Source organism: Sus scrofa, chromosome 1, assembly GCF_000003025.6.
Source record: "Sus scrofa isolate TJ Tabasco breed Duroc chromosome 1, Sscrofa11.1, whole genome shotgun sequence".
Lineage (NCBI taxonomy): Eukaryota > Metazoa > Chordata > Mammalia > Artiodactyla > Suidae > Sus > Sus scrofa.
Genome location: NC_010443.5, coordinates 20,670,604 through 20,698,174, shown reverse-complemented (window position 1 = coordinate 20,698,174; position 27,571 = coordinate 20,670,604). Strand labels below are relative to the sequence as shown.

The window sequence follows — 27,571 nt, the reverse complement described above, 5'->3', positions numbered from 1 at the left end:
CACACACACACGTATAACTGAATCACTCTGCTGTATACCTGAAAGTAACATGACATTGTAAATCAACTATATTTCCATTAAAAAAATAAAATCTAAAAAAAAAGAATCATGAGCTATAAAAAGTAAAATGAGCCGTCACCATTTTAGAATTGGAGTTTCACGGAAGAAATGGGGAGGAGGCTTTAAAGGTAGAAGTTAAAATTTGGTTTAATAGAGAGAACTGGAAAATTAAGTATTTTAAGGGAAATACAAATACCCAAGGTCTAAGTATTGTAAGGTCAAAGTATTGGAGGCAGGAAAAAAAGGAAGAAAATGAGTTTAACTTTGTCCAGCGAAGAGTAGGTTAGATTGGATAGTTTTGATGGAACTGTGCAAGTTTCTGTTTGTTTTATAAATAATTGGGTTTTGTTAAAGATTTATGTTAATTTTGCTGAAGCTGTCGTGAGATTGGATCAAAAATTGTGCTGCTGTATACCTCTACATACATGCAAATTTATTTACACTTTCAAAGTTATGTCTTGCATGTACAAGTGAGTTCCTAGTATCTATGGATTGCCATATTTGTGGCTGAATTATTATCTCTGTAATTAATTTTTAAAATTAAAGCATAGTTGATTTACATTATTGTGCCCATTTCTTCTGTACAGCAAAGTACCCAGGCATACATATATACACATTCCTTGTCATACATTTTCTTCCATCCATCCTAAAAGATTGGATATAGTTCCCTGTGCTCTCGAGGAGGACCTCATTGTCTAATTTATGTTTGCAAGAGAGAGACATACTTGAATAAAAGTATGGCTCCATAACTGCTGAAGCAAATCAATAACACTGTGTAGGAAAAGCAATACCCTGTAGAACCTCATACAAAACCCAATGTTTATTAAGTAAAGATTCCTAATCTTCCTCCTTATCAAATGACAAAAAGAATACAATTTAGAAACAGGTTTCATGTTCTTTATTCAAGGGAAACAATCTGTAGAATAGGGGGGAACAGTCTCACAAGCAGCAGAACACTTTTCCCGAGGAATTTGGGGCACGAGTAAGTTGTACTGCAGTATGGAAACAAGGGCATGATTGGCTGGGAGGCTGGGATTTTTTTGTAAGACTAGCAGGTCCTGTTTTCTAAGGTAAGGTAAGCTAGCTGTGGCTGATTGGAGGATTGTGACTGGTGTATGGTAGGTTTCCTTCATAATTTTAAATGAACTCTAAAATTAATCAGTACTGAAAAAGTCTCTCTGACTGGTTCAAATGGCTGATGTTTATGTGTCAGTTTGGATCCAGAGATCCAAAATACAGAGTTTCACACATAGGTACAGTAGTTTTCTAAACTGAATTAGGCTTTCAGTGTTAAATACCAAGGCATTCATGATTAATGACCTCTCATCTGAGTGATTAGGAATTAAAAGAAAAAATCACAACACATGTGATGTTATTTAGTTTTACAACCTGTCAATAGCCTCATAATAACTCTAAGAGCTTTAAAAATAGAGAAAGTTATGATAGGTATGTGTTTAATTATGTATTTGGTAATACATTTATTCTTAGAGGCCACATTTATTTATCCCTAGAATTTTTTTAGCTATATTTTTCCATAGCGTTTTTTGGAATAACTATCATTTCATAATTCTTAGTTTATTGGAGAAAACAGCTTTATCTCAATTTCAGTAAATAGTGCTAGTGCATTCAAATCTAGTTGGCAGAGAATTCTCTGAAGTGTTGGAAATATATCCATACCAGTGATTAAATTGTATTCTTAGCCTCACGTAAATTTTTATTCTTGAGGCTATAATAGTTTAAAAAATCATTTTGCCTATCCTAATTATTATGCATAATTTTGTTTGTTTAGTGCAATGTTTATAGTTTACCTTTTAAAAATAGTTGCAGAACTTAGATACTCTTTAATTATATTTTGTTTTGAAGATGTGTTTAATGGTTCCAAAGACAGCTTTTGTATTCCAACTGTTGCCGAAATTCGGCCACCGTCCACTGGTGCCGAATAGAGACTTGAAGACAGTTTTAGGTGAGGGAGGAAAAAAAATAGCTTTTATTGCTTTGCCAGGCAAAGGAGGCCACAGTAGGCTAATGCCTTAAAGACAGTGCCCTCCATTTGGGAAGAATTGTGGGGAGTTTTATAGCAAAAAGGAGAAAAACAGGCTTCCAAGATAGGAATCAGGATTGGGACAAACATGCATTCCTTCTTTGGGGGAATCTTAGTCATCAAAGCTAAACTCAGGAGATCTCGGCATGATTGTGATGGCGGTCTTCTGGGTTATTGTCTAGAATAACAGTACTTGTGAAAAGGGCATATTGACCAGAGATTAGGACAAACTAGGAAAGTTCCTGAAAAACATCATGTGCTAATAATCTTTAACCCACAGGCGATGTGCTCAGGGTGTCTAATCTTTAGCTTACCAGTGATTGTGTTTAGGGTGCAATTAAGCCAGGGAGAAGGACAAGGAAGGACTCTAATCTGTTCAGTTTTAAAGTATTCATTTTGAAAAAAAGCATAAGGAATAAAACTTTTCTCTTAGGTATAACTTTTCTATTAGGTATAAGATGCCTTCATCATTATGTGTATCCCTTGAGAGGGAACCTGGATCTTGCCCAAAGGCTATTGTTTCTTGACTGTTCCTCCCATGTCTTTGCATCCCCTTCCTTCCCTGGTCAGCAACTGTCTGGACCCACCCCTTGGAATTTGGGGAAGGCTATGGTGGCTGAGTGAGGCCCATTTTCTAAGAACAAGAAATAGAGGACACAGAAAGGCCTTCATGCCCAGGAGCCCCACAGGGCCCTGCACGGTTACACAATTTGCACCTGCACCTAGTTCAACCTGAAAACAGATGAAACACAATAATTTAGGTAAATGATGCAAATATGATCTACATGCTAGAACGGTGCTTTGCAATATTAACAAGATAGTTAATACAAGTCAACAAAGTAGGTTGACCCATGCTCTTTGATCAGTATCAGGAGACAAAATAATAAGGGTTAGAGGAAACATGTAAGGAAATAAAATAAAATGAACTAGAGAAAGCAGCCCTAAAGTTGGTAATTCAGAAACTCATGCTGAATAGAGGAGATGTGGGGGCTTAAGGAAGGAAGAAAGGGGGAGGGTAGACACGTGGAAAGCCATCTTGAGTGTTCTGAGCTGCTGGGAGCCTGGGTCTCACCAGCAGCCAGTGGAAGATACCAGTAGTTGTCTGCTAGCGAGGACAGAGGAGGGGAGGGAGGGAGAAATCACCTCTTTAAAAAAATTTATGTCAAAATAGAGTTCAGTGGTCTATCACATTGAATTAGCACACCTTTATTGAAAACATTCTTTAGCACATGCTACAGGGGCACATTTCTCTTATTCTTTGAACTTGAAAACCTTTTCTCGTTGATCTTTAATCTGGGTCATTGAACAGATTCTGTTTTACCCGATTAAATAAATGGTAACAAGACTTAGGTCGACGTCTTCTGTTTTACTGTACTTACTTAACAGTTCACTTTGTCAAATGTCTACCCCCTGTACAAGATTAAGAAAATTAGTGGTTACAATGTAATGTAATTTATTCAGCTTGAAAAGTTACTGAGGCATGTATTTTCTCACCTTCGTAATCATCATTTATTTGTTAGAAGCATTCCTTGAAGTGTATGACGAGTCAACATTTCTTTTGCCTAAGTCCAGTAAAATCAAAGCATTATTTAATTTAAAATGTTATAAATTCATGTGCATGTTAATGTTCTTTCCTTAACATTTAATTGGAGACTTTTTTCTCATTTAGCTCACCAAAATGTTACCAGGTTCCTCTGTGGCTAATATTTGAACAGAGAGGCAACTCATTAGAATAATAGAACAGCATGATTCTCACTACTGCCCTTTTATACGATTTTTTTAAAAGGGATTTTTTTTAAAGGAGGCTGTGCCAAAAATGTGTTATATTACTAAATATAAGATCCATACTCTTCCGTAAGGCACCTTTCACTTCACTATCTCGATATTCCTTTTATTCTCTGTTATAGTACCAGTCAAGAAATGGGATGGTTTTCCCAAGTTAAAAGAAAACTCACCTGCATAAAAATTCAAACTGCTGAAACAAATATATCAGGGGGGTGGCTTTTCATTCGGCAGATCTTCCACATTACAGAAGAATTTCCTGAAGATTACTTTAAATAGACAACTCCCACAGTGTGCTGAGAATCAAAAAGAATGTTCCAAGTTTTAAACACATTCTTTTATGGGCACACCTGTTCCGAATATTCATATGTAAATGGTAGCTATTTACATGGGTGTCCCAGTGTGGTGGGTAAATGAAAACTGGTTTGTGAATTGCTAATGTCAGAAAAAGAGTCAGGAGAATTTCCTCTACTCTTGCTGCAGACTGTTTTGTCCAGCTAACCGCTCATCCTTTCATCCCGGTCTCAGAGGAGAGGGTGGGAGGCTAAGTGAAATCTCCTTCTAAGAAGCAGGAGAGGAAACTTTTAGATACCACACACTTTTTTTCCCCTCCTATTCCAGTTCTTAGTACCCTTGGACTGAGTTAATCTGAATTTGTCACTCAAGTAACTTTTTAGTAAATTGATCTGTTTAATTGGATCCTCAATGCCCCTGGGATTTATAGCTTTCATTTCTATGAATTATGAATCTGCTCACTCTTGTTCTTCAGGATATCATGGAAAGATTTTCCCTGTATTTTTATGGGTAGCTCTGAATGTGGGCTCCTTCAAAGTAATACTTACATGGCTTTTAAAATATATTACATATGGAGTGTCGTGGCGCAGTGGTTAACGAGTCCGACTATGAACCATGAGGATGTGGGTTCGGTCCCTGCCCTTGCTCAGCGGGTTAACGATCCGGGCGTTGCCTTGAGCTGTGGTGTAGGTTGCAGACGCGGCTCGGATCCTGCATTGCTGTGTCTCTGGTGCAGGCCGGTGGCTACAGCTCCAATTCAACCCCTAGCCTGGGAACCTCCATATGCTTCGGGAGCGGCCCAAGAAATGGCAAAAAGACCAAAAAAAAAAAAGTGTATTACATATATGTGTAACTGGGTCACCTTGCTGTACAGTAAAAAATTGACAGAACACTAAACCAGCTATAATGGAAAAAATAAAAATCATTATAAATGGGGGGGGAAAAAAGTGGTTCCTAGCATCTGGACCTAGTACCTGGTAGCGAGTACCACATAGTAGATACCTGAATGAAGAACAATACATGTTGCAATTGTTAGACTTTATTTTACCTCTGCCATTACCCTTGATCTTAGTACAAATCCATGCAGTTTGGGATATTATTAGAATATTCGCCTTAAATGCAAATAAGTGGACTTGAAGACAACTCTTACCCAGTGTCATACAATGAATTGACTTGAGACTTGCCATGTTAACACTGACTCATGTGTTCCGTCACTGCCTCTTGCTTCCAAACTTCAATCTTTCTTTCCTATTATTGTAAAACTGTATCAGCCATTCGTTATTTTTCAGTTACATTACATTTCTGAGCAGTTCTCTATGAAGTTCCATTCCTCATTTATTTGGAAAATTAACCAAGGGCAGGTAGAAGAGACATAAGGAGAAACCCATGCAACTCGGAGATAAACTCTGTTTTGTTTAATATTAAAATTTAACTTTTAATCTCTTTGTAGTATTTACTCAACTGTCAGTAAAGTGATAAATCTTCTACCTCATTTCACAAGAGGGCAGCACTTTCTTTTAAAACTTAAAGTATGACTTCAAAAATTCAGTCAAAGTAACTTTTTCTGTCTTGAAGAAGTTAAGCTTGACTGGTTTACAGAAGGGCTAGAACCTCTCTTTCTTTGGGGAAATTTATGAGTAAGATAAGTGGAAACTTTTAGAATAACTTGCGATCCTTTCAGAAAATGGGGAAAAAAAAGGAGTAAAACAATCCTTAGAATTTTTTATTTGAAAGTTGAATTAGGTGAACTATTTTACCAACTTTGTAATTGTACAAGTCTGCCAAGATTGTGGCTTTCTCTTGAGTGGTAAAATCACATTAAGGGTGTATCATTTTAGTAGATTCTAATAGTTTTGTCAATTAAAAACTATCGAACAATGGCTTATGTTAAGCAGTCCACAGGTAATTTGAGGCACAAACTAACCTTTTTTCCTTCTCTCAAAGAGCTTCCACCTTACTGGAGTGATAGGAGAGGTAAAACAAATTCACAAAACAACCTCTAAATGAAACCAGCTACCTGTAAGTAAAGTACAGGATAACAGTACAGTGTGATGGATGCAGAAAGGAAACTGATCATTTAAAGCTATAGCACAGGGCTTTGAGTAAAGGGTGGAAATTGAATTGGAACTTGATGGCTGGATAAAATTTGAATGACTAGCAAAAAAAAAAAAAAAAGAGGCTACTATTTAAGAGCAAAGAATTCAATCAACCAAGAAAAAGTCAAGAATGTATTAGAGAAAGTTAGAAAAGCCTATCTTTGAGAATATTTTGAGGAAATTGCACCTGGACTGTATAGCAGGGTCCCTAGCCACATGTGACTGTTTACATTTAAAGTAACTAAAATTAAACAAAATTAAAATTTAGTTTTTCAGTCACCCTAGCCACATTTCAAGTATTCAATAGCCATACTGCTCTTTTGGACATCAGAGACAGTGGAGCTTTCCAACATTTGAGAGCTCTCTTGACAGTGCTACATGACAGTTTAGATGTTTTGGGTTGAGAGATTTATTAAAGAAAGATAGAAGGCTGATATGATAGTATCAAGAACTTTTGAATTTCAGGACTTTGCAGGGAACGAACCTTTTATTTACTATTATTCAGTGCTTTATATAGACCAAACACACTTGTCAGATACGTGTATTACCTAAGTGTTCTTTAAAAAGGTCACAGTTAATTTACCTCTAAAGTGAGCTATTATTATGTTGGGTATATAGATGAGGGAATAGAGGATAGGTGACTTTTTTTTAATGATTTTTATTTTTTCCATTATAGTTGGTTTACAGTGCTCTGTCACTTTTCGACTATACAGTAAAGTGACCCAGGCACACGTACATATTGACTTTTTGATTTAAGTGGTTTTTGAAGAGAATTTAGTGTGGTTGCCATGCTAAAAGGATACAGAAGATAATTTAAAGCTAGAGGAGAGAGGTGTCAGAGAATGGCTTGATGTAATCCTGTTAGGAGGTGAGTGAAGAACTAAAGCAAGAAAGTATCAAAAAATATTAAGAGATTTTGATATTTAAATAGTTGGTAATTTAAGTATATTTATTTATTTATTTTTGTTTCTTCGTTTGTGTTTTTTTTTGCTTTCTAGGCCCGCACTCGTGGTATATGGAAGTTCCCAGGCTAGGGGTCAAATCGGAGTTGCAGCTGCCGGCCTATGGCCTACACCATAGCCACAGCAACTGTAGGATCCAAGCCGTGTCTTCAACTTACACTGCACCTCACAACAACGCTGGATCCTTAACCCACTGAGCAAGGTCAGGGATCGAACTTGCCGTTCTCATGGATACTAGTTGGGTTCATTACCAGTGAGCCACAAAGGGAACTTCCTTAAGTGTATTTATTAGTGATTCAAACTTCTTGCGTAGTTGCAAGATTTTATGAGCTTTTGTACTCATAGTATGTATGACACTGATTCAGTAAATCACTAACTGTATATATGTGTCTCTGGGACTGTTGTAACCTCTGGGGACACATCAGTGAACAAAAGAAAGAGTATTGCTCTTTCAGGAATTGCTTCACTAATGTGATGAATAATTTATTATTTAATAGTTTTAATAGTGTTCAGTGATGAACTTTTTGTAGTATGTTTATATTTGCTTTTAAAATTTTTTGCTGGTCTTATCCAGTGTTAACAGGTTGTGAACATGGTGGTGAAAATATGCAGAGATATTTAAAAAATCGTGTACATGCTTCTCAAAATAATACACTGTGTAATTTTTTTTAGAGTTTTATTATCTTTTTGGAGATACATGTGAAGTTGTAGCATACTCGCTTTTCTCCCTTAGAAAGCCCACCGCAGGCACTTCTGGTGTTGTATGGAATCATAGGGAAATCTCAATTGTTTTATAACAAAAATTATCCAACTATCAATGAGTTTTTGTTGACATGAATAACCAATCATTTATTACTACTCCAATCAGTAGTAGTGAACATCTTCCTTAGTAAGAGTTTTTGAATGTCTGCTGACATATCAAAGGATCATTTTACAAAGAAAAATCAAGGTCCAGAGGATTTAAATGTCCTTTCTGGGTCAAACAGCTAGAGAACCCTGATCCCTTGACTCCAAAAATATTATTCCTCCTTATTTATCCCATGAAAGGTTATAATATAATAGGGCTGAGGCATAGTAATACAAGTAAGTAATCTAGTTCGTATGAAACATCAGTTATTCATTTCTCATAATATTGAAAATGTTCTGTATTGTTTTTCAGACTATCACAGTAGTAGTATGATCTGATTCATAATTTGTTTTTCTTTTTTGGCCACACCTGTGGCATATGGAAGTCCTCCAGTCAGGGGTTGAATCTGAGCCACAGGTGTGACTTACGCTACAGCCGCAGCAATGGCAGCTCCTTAACCCACTGTGCCACAGCAGGAACTCCTGATTCATAATTTCTATTGAGAAGTTATATTCTAATTATTCAAGTTCTTGTCATTGCTAGCTATAATATTTTCCATAGGAGTGTGTACTGTTGGCTATAAGGTAATTAAGAGGCATTTGAAAAGAAAAGCAAATATGCCACAGCTAAAAAGGAAAAACAAATGGCTCTGGGGGTGGCCATAGAGAAATGGGGTGAGTCAAAGAATGCTATTATCCCTCAGAATGTTGTGGCAACACTTAGGTTGCATTTAAGTTTTCTAAATTAGTTTCACATTTTCCAGTATTATATAGTTTTTGTAGCATCCTTAATAACATGTGTCATGTTTCGAATCTACTAATTAATGACAGGTCTGACTTATGAGTGTATTTGATGAGCATGCACATTGCCAATGGTCATTCAGTTAAGTCTGGTGCTCGGGATAGTGAAATTTTGGTAAAAGTGACAGTAAGTTTGAAAAGAATGAGATCAGTTTTATTATTTGGATCTTTTGTTCATTATAAAGGCATCTCTGGAGCAATATTCCAAAAAGGTTTTGTGCAGTCACAGCATCACTTGCGTATTTGTTTAGCCTTTCAAGGTTATAATTTTGCTGCCAGTACTCCTTTTATAAGCATATACACTAGATTCGGTGTTGTACTTTTAAAGGCTTTATTACCACAGTCATCTCATACTATTAAAGTTAAAACATCTGCCAGATCAAATTTTAGATTTAAATTATGCTTTAAATCCTTGGCTTGACAATATTTAATGTAAAACTAGAGATTATAAAACTCCTTCTATTATTTGATATGGCCTTAAACAAGAACTTTCCAGATCATGGTGTCCCAAGGCGGCTTAATCTGTAGTAGTACCTTCCCTTCAGTATTTTGTTAGAATATCAATCATACCTTCTGCAGACATGACAAGCAGAGCAGAATCCATGGTCTCTTCTCTCTCACTACTGTAACTTAGATTCATGGATGAAATTGCTGTTTGTATTTGCAGCATCTCTTAAGCCATTAGTGGGTTGTGGTACTCAAATCTCTCTCCCAACCTACAGGTTGGATCAGTTAGCCCAATTTGAAAGATGAAGCCATACTTCAGTTGCCTTGAATAAATCAGGCTAGATATTCTTTTCTGGGTGCCTATCAGTTGATTTTGCAAGCATCTCCCAATTTTTTATACCATAGAATGTCACAGTATTAGTTGACAATGATACTGGTTTCCTTAGAAGGAGAATAGCTTGAATTATGTAATGCCTATTGAGATACAAAGTTATTACTTAAATAAGCTGGAGTTACTTGTTATAGAGTAACTTATGAGAACAAAAAGGCTTTGTCTTTGTCTCTTTTAAAAAGGTTTACCATTGACCAGCCCACTGCTGCCAAAGGCTTGCTTCTATTGAGGCTGCTTTGCTAGAATGTCGGACCATCTGGCACCTCAAAACTTCTGAAACTTTCAGAGACAAAAATGATTGTCTCTGCTAGCATGTAACTTCAAATCTAATGAGGCCACCATTTTTAAACAGCTATCTACCTAGAAAGATAGATGTGTTTTACTTGGGAATTTTCCATCTATTTTGAGTGGAAAAAGTACCATATGCCTGTGCTAAGATTTTCACACAGTGTAAAAGTCAAAATAAAGTGTTCCATTCTAGGCACTCACATCTCCAGTTCCTCTCTCAGAGGTAAGCACCATTGCTATCTTCTTATATCTCTTTCCAAAAATACTATCTGTATTTCATATATTGTAGTACCTTTACATAATTATATCAATCTCTTTTTTGGCATATACGTATGTATCCTGTATACATATGTATACATTAGAGATTATTTCTTCTCAGCACATAGCAATCATCTCACTTTTTCCCATAGCTGTACAACATTCTGTTGTGGGAATCTGCCATGATTTATGTACTCAGTTACCTATTAATGGGCATTTAGATTGTTTTCAACTTTTTGCTATATCAAATATGATTTACTGAACCTCCTTCTACATGTGTCTTTGAGCATGTTTGCAAATAAATTCCTAAGTTTAGAATTTCTGACTCAAAGTTTATATGCAATTTAATGTTTGATGAATATTGCTTAAATAATCCCCAGCCCCAAGTTTGGCAGATTTTTAAAAGTCAGCTCTGCTGCTTTTAATAATCTTCAGGAAATGTAATGGCTTAACTTAATGCTATCAAGCATAGACATTCCTCATTCTGTAATCAGCCTACTGATTTTATTATGAGCTGCATAATTCATTGTCTGGAGTACTTTATTGAAACTTCTGGGGGAAGAAACAAAGACATAATGTAGAACTCATTGCTTGTGTAAACAAGTGAGGGACCTGAAATAAAGATATAGAAAGTAAATATAAGTAAAGATCCTTGGGGCCGGGGTTGGGGGGGGCGGTCTCTCTGTGACTTTGAGGGGAGCCATATTTGCAAGTATAAGTGGTTCCTGTAGTAAGTGTATTGACTGGTTGTTGTGGAGACTTGTGAGGGTGAATGATGCTTAAGGAGACGAAGTAGGTATGGGCTGTGGTTTTGCAGAGAATTCCAAATGGGATGCTAAGGAGGAAGGTGGCAGGAGGGAGCATGGATCAGAGATGAACTCTGCTCTGCATGGATTGGCCTGCAAGCATCCCCCAAAGCCCTGCTGCTTAATATTAAACCCGGAAGCTGAGCTGATCTTGCTGGGTTAGTTTGACCTTCTCCAGGGTTCCCTGAATGTCCAGTTCCTTAACTACTTTCTCAAATGGTAGGAACAGCACCCTCCTGGGAAGAACAGCAGTGTTTTACTTGGGAGTGAGAACAGCACCTTCCACTTTGATTGATCTTGACACGTTCCTTATTATGATTAAAATCTGTAGTTGCATTTTGGCTTTCATTTTCTCAGTATGGATAGCTGAAGAAAGTTGGAAAAACCCTTAGAAAACTTTTAAGAACCTTCTCCAGAGCCCTGTGCAATTTAGTTGCATTTCCCACAGGCTTGTGCTGTCGTAGACATCTGGAATTGTGAGGCTTGGCCGTCTGAGATGGTTTCCCTTTTGTCTGATGCTGCATATTTTTAAGGAAGGATATGGTTTTGAAACATTAACTTGTCTTGGCATTATTTTTAGTCACCTAATAAAGTGCTCTCTGAATCATTAAATATTTGGAAGGTTGCTGAAGCCTGACCCTTGCACCTGGTTGGCTAACTCAGAAGCAGATCAGCTGGCATTTTTCTTCCTCAAACCCTATCGCACCCATCCAACTCCCCAAAAGAAGAAAAAGCTCTTTGTGCCTTTTGAAAATGTCTCCTAGGATATCCTGGCTGTGGGTTATGAAAATATATATTGGATCTTTTTTCTTATGAAATACAATTCTTATTTCCTAATTTCTACCTGCAAAATTATCAGGATAGATGACATTATTGAAGAGATGAAGGTTAAAAATAACTCTTTGTATACAAATCACATTGCCTGAACTTCCTGGGATAAAAGGAGAGTTCCGCCTTTCATCACGGGGCTCAGGCCTCCATTTTAGATTGAACCTTCTGCCCTTTAGGGCTGTATATTACTTTAAATAGCTACCGGCTGACAGACTTGGTTGCTGGCTGATGTTCACAGAAAGGTATTGAGTGGGCTCCCCTTAAGAGAACCACCGAAGCGGCAGACAGTGAATCGAAGTCTCAGATCATGACGAGAGTCTAGAATCTATTTTAGTTTTAAAATAAACCCCACGTTAGAAAGTTATGTAAAAGATCATTGTGTGTATTCTTCTCAAGGCCATTGTAATCTGGATCTTAAGTTGAATGGGTTTATAATAAGTAAAATTTCCTAGCCATGCCTGAAGCTCTTCATTTTGAATAAAGCCATGATGTACAGATTTATTTGCAACCACCTATTGACCTCCGTATGCTTCGTTTTAGAGGCTCCCAAGAAGCTTTTCTTTTCTTTTTGTTCTTTATATTGACCAATGTGAAGAGAAACCTGTTAGGTTTTGCGTAGAAAACATACTTTGTCTGGATGGTGTTCATAGATGTGAAGTTTATGTTTAATGGGATAAATACTTTAAGATCTACTCTACGAGGAAGGCGTAAATTGTATTTCAGCAAAGCATTTAGACTTCTCTTTTTGCTTCTATGGGACTGAACCCTAAGGAATGACTTATTGCCTTGATGAAATTGCTAAATAAGTAAATCATCTTTTAACAAATCAAATGAAATACTAGTTTTTAAGCATACAAAATTTTAAATTACTCTAGCCTTTGAAAGTTGTTTTTTTTTTTTTCCCGTGCTACCATGTATACATTTAGCTCTCTTCATTTTGGCAGTTAAATGTGGCTTTTATTAAGTAATTTAGATTTAAATTTTATTGATTCTACTATTGAGTTTTCCGGTGCTTCTCTGGTTCTGTAACCTTGACTTTCTCATGGAACTACTACGTTGTTTATGTATGAGACATGACCTGTTTAGCTGGAGAATCTTAGGATATTTAGTGTTTGTTGATCTGTTACAGGGATTGATAGTATTATGTTTATTCCACTTCTTGAAGGTTTAGTGCACACTTTATTTGCACACTGGTTTAGACTGGCAAAATGTCAAGTACTTCAAATTTCATCATCCAATTTACTAAGTCTCTGGGGTGATGTATTGCTTTCACTGGAGGCCTGTATTTTTTGCTTTAATGATTACAGGATTATAGGAGATAATGTATCAAAGACATGCTTGGTTAAAAAAAGAAAGCGCTATGGAGATGTAAGGAATACTACCAAGAGGTTATTTTGTACACAGGGTTTAAATGGAGAACGTATTCTTATTTATAGATGCCAAACACAGATGTATAGTAAACTGTAATCACAGTTATAGAAACAATTCACATTTCCATTTTACAAGTCTTACTTCTCATGCGTTACTCAGTTATCTAAGGGCACAGTATTTTTGAAAATATAATAAATATTTAGCTATTTGAATTTTATAGACTATCTTTGGACTTTTACATAAATAATTGATTTGTCTTCAATCCTTTAAAAATAAAATTTTTAATGTCAATTATACCTCAATTTTTTAAAAATAACATTTTTTTCCATTGCTTTCCAGTGTTTTACTAAGGGTATAGTTACCTGTTACTAAGATTTGATGGGAATTAAAATTTTTTTCTTGAAGGATTGAATATGGGGTATTTTTCCCTGTTTTTCTCCTAAAGAGGGTGTCACCATAGCAAGGTTCATCAGCATCTTAGTTTTTCATAGTTTGTATCTGTGAACAGGAAGCTTTATTTAGGGATCCTCTTTTCTGCCCAAGCAGAGGATGTCAGTTCTGAGTAAGGTTATCAAGCATTTATAGAGAAGGTCAGGGAAGCAAGTAGTTGGTGGAGACTCTGACTTCAGGGCAGTTCAGCTCTAGATTCCATGTGGGATCCCAAAGCCATGTATACATTTAGCTCTTTATTTGGCAGTGGAATGTGGTTTTTATTAAATAATTCAGATTTAGATTTTCTTGATTCCCTTACAAGATCCCATGAGTTCCTCTCTTTCCTCATCCTGCCTTTATCTCTTCTAGGACTGAGGTGTCAATCATGCTGATAGTTTCCCCTCCTCTTTTCTTTGGGAAAGATTCCCTAATATATGGGATGCTGCTTCTTTTCCCTCCTGCAGGGTAGTCTTGTCTAAGGGTGCAAGATACTCAGAGCTCTAATAGTAACATAGCAACCTTGTCTTGGTATAAGAACCCTTGAAACATAAGACTGTATTTTAGAAAAAGACTATGGCACTCTCTGTTGTTATACAGAGTTTTTATTTCATTCACTCTTCTGATATGTGCATGGGGGTGGGGAGGTTGCATGTTTGCACATGTCTCTGATCACAGTCATCCAGCGCCCTGGGTGGTAGTTGGAAGTTTGCCCAGCTGAGAAAGACTGTTCTTTTTCTCTCTCTCTTCTTCTTCTTTATTTATTTATTTTTTTTTGTGGTGGTGGTGCTGGAGGTGATGTTGATGCTGGTGGTTCCTTTTGTCTTGTACTTATGTAAAAAGTTTATTTGTTGCTGATGAAAGATCTCAGCATGTGGCCCCAGAGCCCAGATGAGGGTCCACGGGGTCAGTTTCTGTATAAGCTTCTTTGCTCCATTCTGATGACTGGTCTCCAAGCTGATGTTAGTACTTTTTTTCTGGATACAAATTGCAGATTAATTTTACTTATACATTTCTGGATAATCATTAGTTTACTACACTTGTTCTTCGAGTTAATAGTCTCTGTGTATTAATCTGAATTGGACACTTTGAGATGAAACATATTCTGCTGGAAATCTCATAAAGCCAGCTTGCCTCTGGAGACACGTTGGTTTTTATGAATAAATGATGAAAATATTTTAAAAAGCTTGTTAATTTTTGTATAGAGCCACATATGTAAAGCATATGCCATTTAAATACTGATATGAATAATCTGGGAATGAAGGGAGAGAAAAATTGTTTGCAAATCCAAAAAATAATAACTACATTGGATACTGTTCCCTGAGAGTGTTTTGGGTTTTTTCCTATTGTTATTGGAATTTCTTTCTCCATACGGGTGAACAAATGCTAATAATTTTGATACTTAATTCAAATAGCCTTTTAGGAGATAAGCAAAGATATCCTGCTGTATAGCACTGGGAACTATATCTAGTCACTTATGGTGGAGCATGATGGAGGATTATGTGAGAAAAAGAATGTCTATATGTATGTGTGACTGGGTTACTTTGCTGTACAGTAGAAACTTGACAGAACACTGTAAACCAGCTATAATGGGGGAAAAAAGCCTTTAAAAAAATAGGAGATATGTATTCTAATTTGGGGGTTATTTTTTCCTTTGCTCTATGCCCTGATGCAAAAAACAAACTAAATTGTATTAACATCATTCCATTTGTGATAATGTCACTTTCAGAAGCATTATATATTTTTGATGGCATTCTGCACACAACTTGAGAAATACGTTTCATATGCTCACACCTGTCATACTTGTATTGGTATTCTAAATAACTAAGTAGGAAAAACAAAATCATATCTTTGCCTTGGAATGATGTCCATAATAGCCGTGCAAAGAATCCATCATTTGGATTCAGCTCTTTCCTTGAAAGCATTTACTCTTAAAACTTTATAGAAGATAGTATTTCTCTCAATGGCAGTAATAATTTAACATCAAAATGGAGGGCACATTTAAACATAACTGGTTGTTATTCACATTTAGAGTGGTTTCACTTATTAAGGAATATTTCAGAAACAAGTAGATTCCCCACATGAAAACAGTGAGGTAAAAACAACAACCAAAAAACCCTTTTCACCCTCATTTTATTGTTAAAACCTCTTTAGAAGTAATACTGTTGATCACACATATTTTGTTTGATGATTTGGATTGCTCTGTGCACCCAGCCCCTTTTGTTTGCATGGGTGGGCTCCCAATCAGGCTATGGATCCGGTGATCATTTAGAATCGTTTAGAATTGAGGCAAATTGAGAGATCCTGAACTGCACTTTGGGGCGGGGAGGCCTCTAGGAAGTGGGAGTGAGCTTCACTTCAAACTGTGCATGAGGGGTGGTGGAAGGGAGGATGCTGATTAAAATAATAAACAACTGCTGGTAAGAGAAGTGGATTACCACACTCCAGTCAGATGAGCTAGGGGAGCTGCCAAAGCTGAAGAGGCTGCCCTCCCTGCCACAAACAGCACAGCGGGCCCTGAGATCTGCTGCTTGAAGTTCTGTGTGGATAGAAAACTTTTAAATAACTCAGTTCTGTTGCACTGACACAGCATCCCTTAGGCATAGCCTGACCTGGGGAAATGGACTGAAACTAGCTTGGTGGTTACCATAGCAACGCAGGCTGCCGGGTGTCTGGGAGAGTGCAAGCCGGTGGCCTCTTGTCCCGCGTCTGGGTGTTTCTTCAGACAAGAGTGCCCTCCTTGCTGTTCGAATTCGACATAAGTCATGCTTTTGAAAACTGGCTCCTAAACCAGGATTTTTTTTTTTCTTTTTTTTCTTTTCTTTTCCTTTTTTTTTTTTTTTTTCCTGAAACCAGTCTGAATGGAGGAAATTGGTAATACTTGGCTCTTTTTTTTCTTTTTTTCTTCTGCTGGCCTTCTCTCATGCAAGTTTCCAGGATATAGCTTCTTTTTTGCTGTGTGTAATTGAGACCAAACCCTAAGCTTGGGGCCCGGGAGAGAACCGCTGTGGGCTGCAGGTCATTAGTGAGGTGAACAGAAGGGAATCCTGGGCGTCCCAGAGAAAAAGGAGACCATGCCAGCCTCGTGGAACACAGCTACCAGAGAACATACCAGCAGGTCTATTCCTTTCGAACTCCGAAGTCCATGAAATCCTGGACCCACAGTGGGGTGGCTAAAATGTCCCAGCGCAAGCTGCTGCTGCTGCTCATGGACCATAGCTCAAGGGCAAGGCTTGTAAAGGATTTTACAAAGGATTTTAAAGTATAGCCAGAAAAGATACAGTTTTTAGAAGTTAAACGCTGTTGTCGGAAGGAAGTTTGCCGGAAAGATGTAGGCTTCAAGGGCTACTGGACGATGATTGGTCTGAACTTCAGCTTACGGGAATTGCTGACAAAATTTGAAAAGGTATGCAGAGAGCAGACTTCGTAAATGTACTTTTTTTCCCTTCTTCCTTGTCTTGTCTTTTTAAAAAAAAAAAAACTATGCATTTAGGGAGCAGGTATTCTATTGATTCTGATTAATGTAATTGCTAAGGCATATTTGATTTGATATACTCTTAAAGAAATTTTTTTTTCAACTTAAGATCAAGTTAGCAATTCTTTCCTTTGGTCAGGAGGGCTGTTCATGATGCCTGTCAGTTTTAGAATTTCACATCGGAAGAGATCCTTTGTACTCAAATCAGCTGCTGATTTAATTGAAAGTTATTTTGGGGAAGGGGGGGAGAACACCAACAGCAACAACTCTGCGTTTTCCTGCCAAAGTCTGACTTCATCAGGCGTGGGTTCTGTTTTCCAGAACCCTCAGGTAGATCTCCCTGCAGTAGCCAAGTGCCGACTTTTCCAGCCTCCGTTCTGAAGATTCATTTCTGAGGGTGGGAGAGGATGCCTCACAATGACAATGGCACATCTGATCTCAGACTTTTCCTTTCCGTGTCTGGTCGTGTCTGGCTTATGTGGGGAGCTCTCGTGTACACCTCGGAGCTTTAATGCTCAGATCGTTATTATTGTATTTAGTGTTTTTTTTTTTTTTTCCATAGGAAAGTTTTTGGCACACTCTAGGATTTGGTGCAGCCTGCCAAATGCTACCTTACATTTCTAGTTAAACAAAGCAGAAAGCTTCAACGTGCTGCTCCTGGGCTCCTGCCTTCCTTAGCTTTCGGATGCCAACACCTATCTTCTTTCAACTTCCTTTTCTTTAAAGACGAGAGGCGCAGTAGTCTCCCTCTGTGCGTAAATCAGTTACTTATCAGTTGTTAAAGATGTGCTTAGTGGCTTTCACCACGAATACCCTATGGTTCATTGCAAGCACAAACATAAGCAAGATGGTCTTGAGTCATTTAAAGAATAATGGGCTTTTTCTTACACAACCACCATTGCCCGAGGAAAAAGGCGTAAAACGCTGTCATTTGAAAAGTTTGAAAGCTTTCCCAAAACAATTGCAGTCATTGCTTGCCTCTTGATGATAGAAGTAGTGTAGTGGTTAGAGGGGAGAAAGAATTCAGCTTCTCCTGGTTTCCTGCTCCCTCCGGTCCCTCTCTCCCCTCCCCCACACTCCTACTGCCGTTGTAACGATTGTCACTCTGGGCTCACTTTGACCTCTCCCTTTAATATGTTATGAAGCACTTACATTCCTGAGGGTAAAGGATGGTTCCTGGTCAACGTGCTCACCGTTTAGAAGGGGTGGAGGAGGTTAGAGAAACTTTCTTTATGGCAGCTGGTAACAGCAGGTGACAAACTTTATGACCATAAAGAGATCTGTTAGCTCGGTTTGTATAGATTTGTCTGTTTCTTCCTTAAAAGGTAAAGGGCATATGTGTCATGAATAATTCATTACTTAGACCCCCTGAGAGGCAGTAATTGTGGGCAATAGCTGGACTTTTGTGTTGTAATTGCTGCTATTAGCCTTAAAAGCCTAGGTCCAATACCAGAAGTGAGAAACCTGCCTCAGCCTTTTGGCCATCTTACTGACAAAATTCCAAGTCCTGGTTATATTAGTTTGTTTCCTCCTTGAACTCCTAAACCACAGTATCTGCATATTTCTTATTTTTATTTTAGCATTGACTGTCATAAAAGAAGCCTACAGGCTCAGTCCTGTCAAAGGCTTGATTTGAGAATTTTTTTGGAGACAAAGAACAAATTCAAGAAGCAATTTTGCAGCAATTGACAGTCTGAAGTTCTCCATACATGTTTATTTTTGTGTTAGACACCTTCATAAAAATCTATGTGAAAGTTAATCTCGTTGCCATATTTCATTTGTAGGAAGTTGAATGTATTTTTCTCCAACTCAGATCTTTTAAAAAAAAAAATCCTTTGTGTATTTTCACAAAAGCTGTCTCATATATTTAGCCTATGCTATGTTGACTCGATGCCAGGAAAACTATATTATGGAAAGGTACCACTGCTTCACACCTCTCAAATATAACCAGCTTCCCCCAGCTCTGAAAGCACTAATGCCATGTCTAGGGAAAGACCAAAGCTTGCGGCTCTAATGCAAAAGCCACATGATACCTTCAGAAGCTGAGTAATAGCCTTTCCATAGTCCCTTTACTCTCCATTTCCATAGTCCTATCCTTCCCTCAGTATTAGTGATCTGCTTCTAGACAGGATTCTAACCTTGGTCATTGAACACTTTCCTTACAGGTAATTGTAATCTTCAGGCTGATGTTTCAGTTACCATAGCAAAAAGGTATTTTTCTGGGTTCTTGAAGCCACTTCAGGCTTTAGGAAAACTAGAGCCCAGAGTTGGGGCAGTGGTGGGTCTTCCAATGAGCGTTAATCTGAAAAGTTGCAGACTGGTTAAACAATTGAAATTTCGAGATGACAAGAGGCCTTGAGCATAACTTCAAGACAGCACCTTGTGAGATAACATGGAAAGGGGGTATCTGGTTGATGTTTTTGAATTTTAAAGAAATCTAGTGGTTTTGTGACGCATATTGGCTATCAGTTCTACGGGAAGGTTTGGCACAAAGCAGAGCCCTCTCCTTTGGTTATCTAGTCCCAAAACATGGAATGGTTTTCCAGCCTAGGCAGGATAGACAAATTGCACTTGATACTCAGAGTTCCTAGGGATCCAGGAGGCAGGAAGCATTCTCTACTGTTTCCTCCAGGTGATAGTTCGCCAAGGACCAAGAAACCCCCAAGGAAAGGAACCACATGTTCCCCAGAGTGGTCTTCAAGAGACTGAAACTGGAACTTCTCACCAGGGGAGGAGGACCTTGGGGCAAGATGTGCCTGCTGGCAAGCCAGTCCTAATCACCTCACCAGGGGATGAGGGGTGAGCTTTTGTAACCAGGGTAGCTATACTCAGAGTTCAGACCCACAGCCGACTTGACACAGGCACCTTTCAGAGATCCAGCCAATCAGTTGGTTTTTATTGCCACCTTGATTTTAGTGAAATAACTTTCTCCTTGAATGTACTTTATAAAGTATCTGATGACCTCAGTGGCTAATATATTGTCGTACTTGAGCCATCTGCACTGTGTACTGTCTGTTCCATTTATTTAGTAGTCACAGAGGACAGACTAATGGACACTGCTAGCCTACTTACATTCTGAGTGGCTGGTGCCTTTCTATTAATGTATTCAGTCCTGCTACTAGATGATTCATGACAGTGGTAGTTCTCTAAGGGCTTGTGTGTGTGTGTGTGTGTGTGTGTGTGTGTGTGTCTGTGTCTGTGTGTGAGTTGTACACTCTCTTGGTGAATCCTTTGGGAAAGGTGCTTCCCAGAATGACAACCCAGAGAGAAACCACTCAGTGCTAAATTTGCTTTCTGACATTGACCTCCTTTAGGATGATCAATATTCAGAATTATAATTTGAATCTATATTTTGCTGCTCAATTTGCCATATCTAATTTTTGAAAAATTGGTCCTGTAACGACACAGTAAACTTCCAAGTCCAAGGTCTACTCATTTCTTTAGTATTTACTAAATATAAAGGGCACAGTGTGTACCAGACACTAAGCTGAGTTCAAGGATGGGGTGAATAACGGAGTAGACCTCCCCTCTTTGCGCTTGCAACCTTTTGGGAGAATCCAGACTGTAACAAGTCTGTGTTCTAAAAACATAAACAAGTTTGTATGCTAAAAACCTGCTGTTTAGCAGAAGTAGAGGAAGCTGTAAGAGTAACAGGTAGACGTGATCTAATCTGAGTGCAGTGAAGTTTCTCCTGGAGAAATTACATTTAAACTGGAACTTAAAAGATGACTTTAAGGAAGGAACTGAGATTGGGAGCTGGTATGTGAGTATGTGGGTGAATGTATATTGGGGGAAGAAACTGAGAGCTTTCTGGGCAATCAGAACAGCTTTTACACAGGTCAGGAGTTGAAAAGTTGGGTTGCCAGGATTGTAGTCTGAAACATTTAAAATACAAAAGCCTTTGACTAGGTGTGCATACCTAGTTCAATTTCATGTTTCCAATCTGATTTTGGGAATGAAGGTGAGGCAATAGTTTGACCACACGAAAACATTTGTTAATAACTGCTCTTAAACTCCAAATCATACACAGATCAAATCGATAAAGCACACCCCAGAAGGGAAGCCACTGTCTTTTAACTTACTAGGACTTCAGCATGTTTTAGTAACAATTGGTACTGAGTCAAGGATTTGGAACATTTTGTGAAAAATAGTTTTCTTAGTAGCTGTGTTTGCTATGTTGGAATGTAAAATGTAGTCAGTTAATTGATTCTCTATCATTTCAAGTTGGCTTGTTTAAATTATCTTGAAAGTGCAGTTACTTATAAATTTGTTCCACTTAGTAATTTAACCTTTTTTCTGCTCTATTGTCTAATATGTATATATAATCACAGATAATGGGAAAAGAACATTCCTGGCATCGATTTCTACCTTTTAAATGCCCTGTGGACCTGATTGCACTCTCTTTTGTCAGTCAAACTGTGATTCCATAATTAGTAACAGAGGGGTGACAATGTATGAAATTAGTGGCTGAAGGAAAATGTAATTTACAAAGAATTAATCGGATAATTTGTTGATGTCAATAAATTAATTATAGTAATTAATTAAGTAATTGCAATGACTCACTATCTCAGAAGTCTCACAAACAATCTCAAAGCATATTTACCTAGTATGAAACAAATTCTCAGAATATAATTGAGTTGTTGAATTTGGGGGGTGGGGTTTAATAACTGACATTTTTTAAAAAAAGGTTCGATCCCTCATTTTCAAAACCTGGAACTCTAGCAGCAATCCTCCTGAGCTCTTGATAATCAATCCTAAACTGTCTCTAAATTCTGGTTTTACTCTGGAAAGGAACAGTGGATTTCCCCCAAAGGTAAACTTTGTTGATGTAGCCTGAGCCTTGGGATACAGTTGGGAAGTTGTCTAACCTCACTTCTTCCCCTTCAGGAAAGGGGTCAGGACTCCTTCAGCGAAAACATTGCTATGGCCATGTCGGGTTAGGTAAATATGCCTTGCAAAAATAACCGAAACAATGTCAACAAGGCCCCAAGAAGATGAATCTCTTCTAACACCCAGCGTAGTTGTCGAAGCCTTCCTAGCGGTTTTGTTGTAAGTCTCTGGTGCCTATCAGAGAGTTCACATAGCTCTCTTTCATATAATCTAAGGCAATGTTTCTGCTTACACAGTTACAACCACTGCTTGATTGCAGAATGTTATAAAGAAATAAAACCTAGGGATGCACATTATAGAGCCTTTGCAGGTAATGTCTTTTTGGGTTATATCATTAAAGAAATGGCCAGTTAGGGCAAAACCAGTGTTAAAATGTCAGTTATGGAGTTCCCGTCGTGGCGCAGTGGTTAACGAATCCGACTAGGAACCATGAGGTTGTGGGTTCGTTCCCTGGCCTTGCTCAGTGGGTTAACGATCCGGCGTTGCGGTGAGCTGTGGTGTAGGTTGCAGATGCGTCTCGGATCCCGAGTTGCTGTGGCTCTGGTGTAGGCCGGTGGCTACAGCTCCGATTCAACCCCTAGCCTGGGAACCTCCATATGCCGCGAGAGCGGCCCAAGAAATAGCAACAACAACAACAACAACAAAAAGACAAAAGACAAAAAAAAAAAAAAAAAAAAAGTCAGTTATTAAATAAGTAAATAAGTAAATGTTTTTCTTTATTCGTGAAGTGTATTTTGACTGGACGAGTGGGTGTTGTATACAAAACGACTAATTGTGGATCAGTGAACCTCTGTGAGCTTTTGAAGGTTCTTCTGCCAGGTTCTTGTGAAAGTGGGCATCTTAGGCTTTTGATGGTGTTTTATTTACTTAGAGAAAAATATGTAGTCCTCTTGTTCTAACCCCTGGCTTTTTTTCACTTTCTGCATTATGCTTACATCATTTGATGGTACATTGCAAGCCTTTCCGGTGGATATTTAAAATAGTTCTTCCATTCTGCTTTCAAATGTTAGTTTAACTGCTTGAATATCTTGCTGTGGTCCCTCTGTGCACATGACTGGCTTATGTTAAATGCTTGGAAGAGCATCGCCTTTGTGCTTCTAGATTGTACTTCCCATAACCCATTATCAATAACCATTTCATGCTTTAATGTTTATTTAATGGTCAGAAAGGCTTTCAGGTGACAGAGGTAAGCCTTAGTGGGGCAAGTCTCCCAGCTGTGCAGCAAGACTAAACCCTATTTTATAGAGAACTTTAATTTCTTTTAGCATTTGATGGTACATTAGGGTCATGATCTGACAGCCTCCCATGCTGGCATCTTGATTTCGAAACCAGTGCATCATTGCACAGTGATCTATGAAGGAGCATGACTCATTAACTGTGTGTAATTCTAAATTTCCAGTGAAAAGCTTAGGCAAGGCTTTGAAGTACAGGCTCCCAAATAATTTTAGATTCTCCGTGTTAAATTTTTTAAATAAAGAGATTAAACAAAAGGATCACTACATTTCCTTCCAATTATTTATCTGACTTTTCTTGGCATTACAGTGGCTAATATACCAAGATGAACTTATTCATACATTCATTCATGCATTTATACATCCGTCTATCTATCTATGATCTCTCTGTATTTATTTTTCATTATGTTTATTATGTGTAACAAAGACTCTGAAAGATACAGGTGAGATGTTAGATGATTTTTCATCCTAAGTAGCTCTTGGACATATTTGGTCAAATGTTAAGTTAAAAAAAATAATTTATGCTGATATCCTTTTCTTTGATTATTTTCTGGTTGTTGATTTTCTTCCTAACTTTTGCTGAGGCTCATGTGTATAAGGATTTTCTGCACATTGAAACTTATATTCCAATATGAATGTGTGATCGCTAGTGGCGCTCTTAAGCAAAACTTTGTTGAAACACTGTAACTATTGACTGGGCCAATGATGCAGTTGTTTACTGTATTTTTCGCTGTGACCTGATCGGAAGAGACATTACCTGATTTGATGTGACGAGCCAGACTTGCTTCATGCTTCTGGTAGCCAAATTTCCTGATGTTGCGGAATGTTCTTGTGAAACTTAGAAAACTATTTTTGAGTCTTAATGTGCTTCTGTCTTTCTGTGTCCCTTGAATATGAAAGGAAGCAAAGACGTCAGGTAACTTCTCGGAGTTGTGGTTTGAAGTTGCCATGTGATTTTCGGTGTGGTCCATTGATAAATGATGTTTAGGAACCTATACAGGAAATGTGAGGCCAGATTCTCCTTGGCAACACAGAGCAAAGAGAGGCCTTGCTTACTCTGTCTTGAGCTTTTTGAGAAAGATGGCTATCATACATATTTACAACCCAAGTTTAAAACTGTTGATCTTTATATATATCCTTTTAGATGTCTCAATATGCATTTCAGGACACAAAAATAGAATGGTTCTATTCTAAAGAGTAAGACTACGTTGTTCAGGAGATGTGATCAAAGAAACTTTTAGCAGAATGTTTCTTTTCTTTTTTTCTGAGAATTTCTACTTGAAATATCCCAAGCTAAGATTATAACCAGATTGCTGTTTACATGCATAAATGTAAATGCCCAGCCTGAGAATCCTGAATCAGTATCTGGCACTGGTTCCCTGCTCCCCCACAGTGTCTGCTCTGCACTCTCTGGGAGTGGGGGTTCTACTAAAATGCAGAAGAGTCAATAATCTCAAAGTTTTTGTCCAGTGGCTAACCCTAATTCTGGGTGTTCTCAGATTACGCTTGGCAGGGAGACCTGATTTGGCTTCGTCATTAGGGTCAGATAACTGAGACCAGTGAGCTTGGAAATTTGGAGCATCAGTTTTGCAGAAGCCGTCCGTCAAAGTTTGTGTTCACCTCTCCCATCTCTCACATACAACCCTATTAATGTCATGTTAGGTGTCACACATCTTCCCAGAAGTTATAAAACAGCAGTTTTTCCCCTTAACCTCATGTAAGCAACACCTTTTCACCATGCTGACTGGAGTAGTGAGGTGCAAAAGTCTTTTCCATGCATCCTTCTGGTTTGTGTAGGTCTGAAGAACCATCACATAGATGCTGGCCCCTAAGTCTTGGTTCTTAATGGAAGACGTGGATTGCTTATCAGGAATGAGTTCTAAATTACTAACAACATTCTGAATATTCAAAGAATTTCCATTTAAATTCTTATCGTGCTCATTTAGAATTGGAAAAACTTAAGAAGAATGAGGCTTATAAAGGAAAGCTGAAGATGAAAAGTATATATATATATATATATAAACCCATAGTGTTTAATGGAGTTCCCTGGTGGTTCAGCAGGATAAAGATTTGGTGTTGTCACTGCTGCAGCTCGGGTTTCATCCCTGGCCCAGGAACTCATACATGCCAAGGGTGCAGCTGGAAAAAAAAAAAACCCGAAAAAACCGTAGTATTAAAGAGTTTGCTGTCGTTTTGCTATTTCTGATTCATTACCTGAAATGTAATTTTCATTTCTGTAGTATGTTGCCTTCGCATTCATTACCAATTAATGACGTGGACACCCACATCCACAGCTTCATGGCCCCTCTGGTGTCTGTTTTTCTGTTCGTTAGTTCATACTTGGTTGTTGGCTGCTAGTGGCTGTCGCATTAGATTAGCTATGCTTATTGACATTTATTTACATTTATTCACAAAGAAAAGGCAATTGCCCAGTTAATATAGAAAATTGTGCTGACAACCTTATAATGGGAATGTACTCAAAAAATTGATAAGACCTTCTGTATTTTAAAGTTTAAATTTGTTATATTTACCTAATTACATAAAGAAACCTGTTTTTTGTAGAAACTTGGAAAGTCAGAGGAGTATAAAGAAGAAAACTAAAATCACCTTTTATGCTCTTAGAAAGAGACTGCACTATTTTGATTTATTTCTTATAGTCTTTTAATTAATGTGTTGAGTGATTTACAAATATATATACTAATTTAAATACCTAGGTTAAAAATTAATATCGTAGTATGTAATTTTGTATCCTCCGTTTTAAAACCTAATGTATATTAACATTAATATATTTTGATTGTTTTTACTGTTTAAAAACAATGTGATAAGTGTGTTTATATATAAATCTCCTTAGGATAGGTAATCTCAACAATTTTAAAGTGTTTAATACAAACTGCCAAAATGCCTCCTCAACGTCTGAACCAATTTTTATTATGAACATTATTATATTATGTTAATACTTTATTGTAAATATTATTTATAATACTTTTTTGCTTAAACTACACTCAAGTATACTTTATAAAAGTGAACAAAATATTCTTTTTAGTAGGAGAAATATAATTTTGTCTTTTTTAAAATTTCTTAATGAGATAAACATTTTTACACAAATGCACTTTTTTTCTTTTTTGTCTATATCTGTGGCATATGGAAGTTCCCAGGTCAGGGATCAAATCCAGGCCACAGCTGTGACCTGTGCCACAGCTGCAGCAACACCGGATCCTTAACTCACTGTGCTGGGCTAGGGATCAAACTGGCCAAAATGCCAGATCATTAACTTGCTGTGCCACAGCAGGAACTTCTAGAAATGCTTTTTTTAAATTTTAGAAATAAATTTTATTAGGTTGAAAGGACAAACTATTAGTAAGTTTGTCTAAATGTAAGAATATTTTTTAAATTATGTAATGTCTTACTGACCTCTGTAAAACTTCATATCTTGGGGAAAGGTTTACCTATGTCAAGAGACAAAAAAGAATTTGTTGGGGTAAAAATTAAGTAATTTGGCAAACACAGTTGTGTAAAATTTCAAAAATTTCTTATTGAATCAGAACATCTAAGTAGCTGATCCATGAAATTTAGATTGTAATACATAGTGTTTTTAAGAATGGGGGGAAATCAGTTTCTTAAAGATTGAAAGACTATTCTTTTAAATGTACAAATTGTGAAAACACTCAAATTTGTTGTCATTGAAGGTGAAATTAACTACTTTGCTTTTTAAAGACTTATCTGTGGAGTGTAAAAAATTAAAGCTCTGCATGGTAATCCCAGGTGATGTTGACACTCACACCTCATAATTGCATTCTCTCTTTGCCTTTTTCTCTTTAGGACATCCAGGCGGAAATTGATGCCCACAACGACATATTTAAAAGCATTGATGGAAACAGGCAGAAGATGGTAAAAGCTTTGGGAAATTCTGAAGAGGCTACTATGCTTCAGCATCGACTGGATGATATGAACCAAAGATGGAATGACTTAAAAGCAAAATCTGCCAGCATCAGGTCAGTCATGTTGACATCAAAATAAAAATAATGGGGGATGGGGATTTTTTATGACTTTTGTGTATCAGAAAGAGAACAGGAAGCCTTAACAGCATGCTACTCTTCAGAAATAATTTGATTTAAATGCAAAGATTTTTTTTTTTAACTTGCAGTTTTAGCTCCATTTACATCCCTCTGTCAGCTGTTTCTGACTATATACAAATTTGCTTATCATATCCTTAAACCTCACAATAACTAAGGATGTTGACAGTACCTGCTGATCGTTTTGTGTTTACCTTG

At 37.5% G+C, this 27,571-nt stretch overlaps 1 protein-coding gene across 16 annotated transcripts in view; it reads left to right on the top strand.

The window, feature by feature from the left end:
• UTRN (utrophin) overlaps positions 1–27,571 on the top strand; it is a 533,664-nt gene that overhangs the window by 349,753 nt on the left and 156,340 nt on the right. For 15 of the 16 annotated variants that reach the window (XM_021072273.1, XM_021072283.1, XM_021072259.1 and 12 more), the window contains one exon: positions 27,120–27,292. In XM_021072273.1, coding sequence (XP_020927932.1) covers positions 27,120–27,292 — 173 coding nt within the window. Of the gene's footprint in view, positions 1–16,554; positions 17,110–27,119; positions 27,293–27,571 lie in introns of those variants that run through there. The other variant, XM_021072327.1, reaches the window with a different exon arrangement.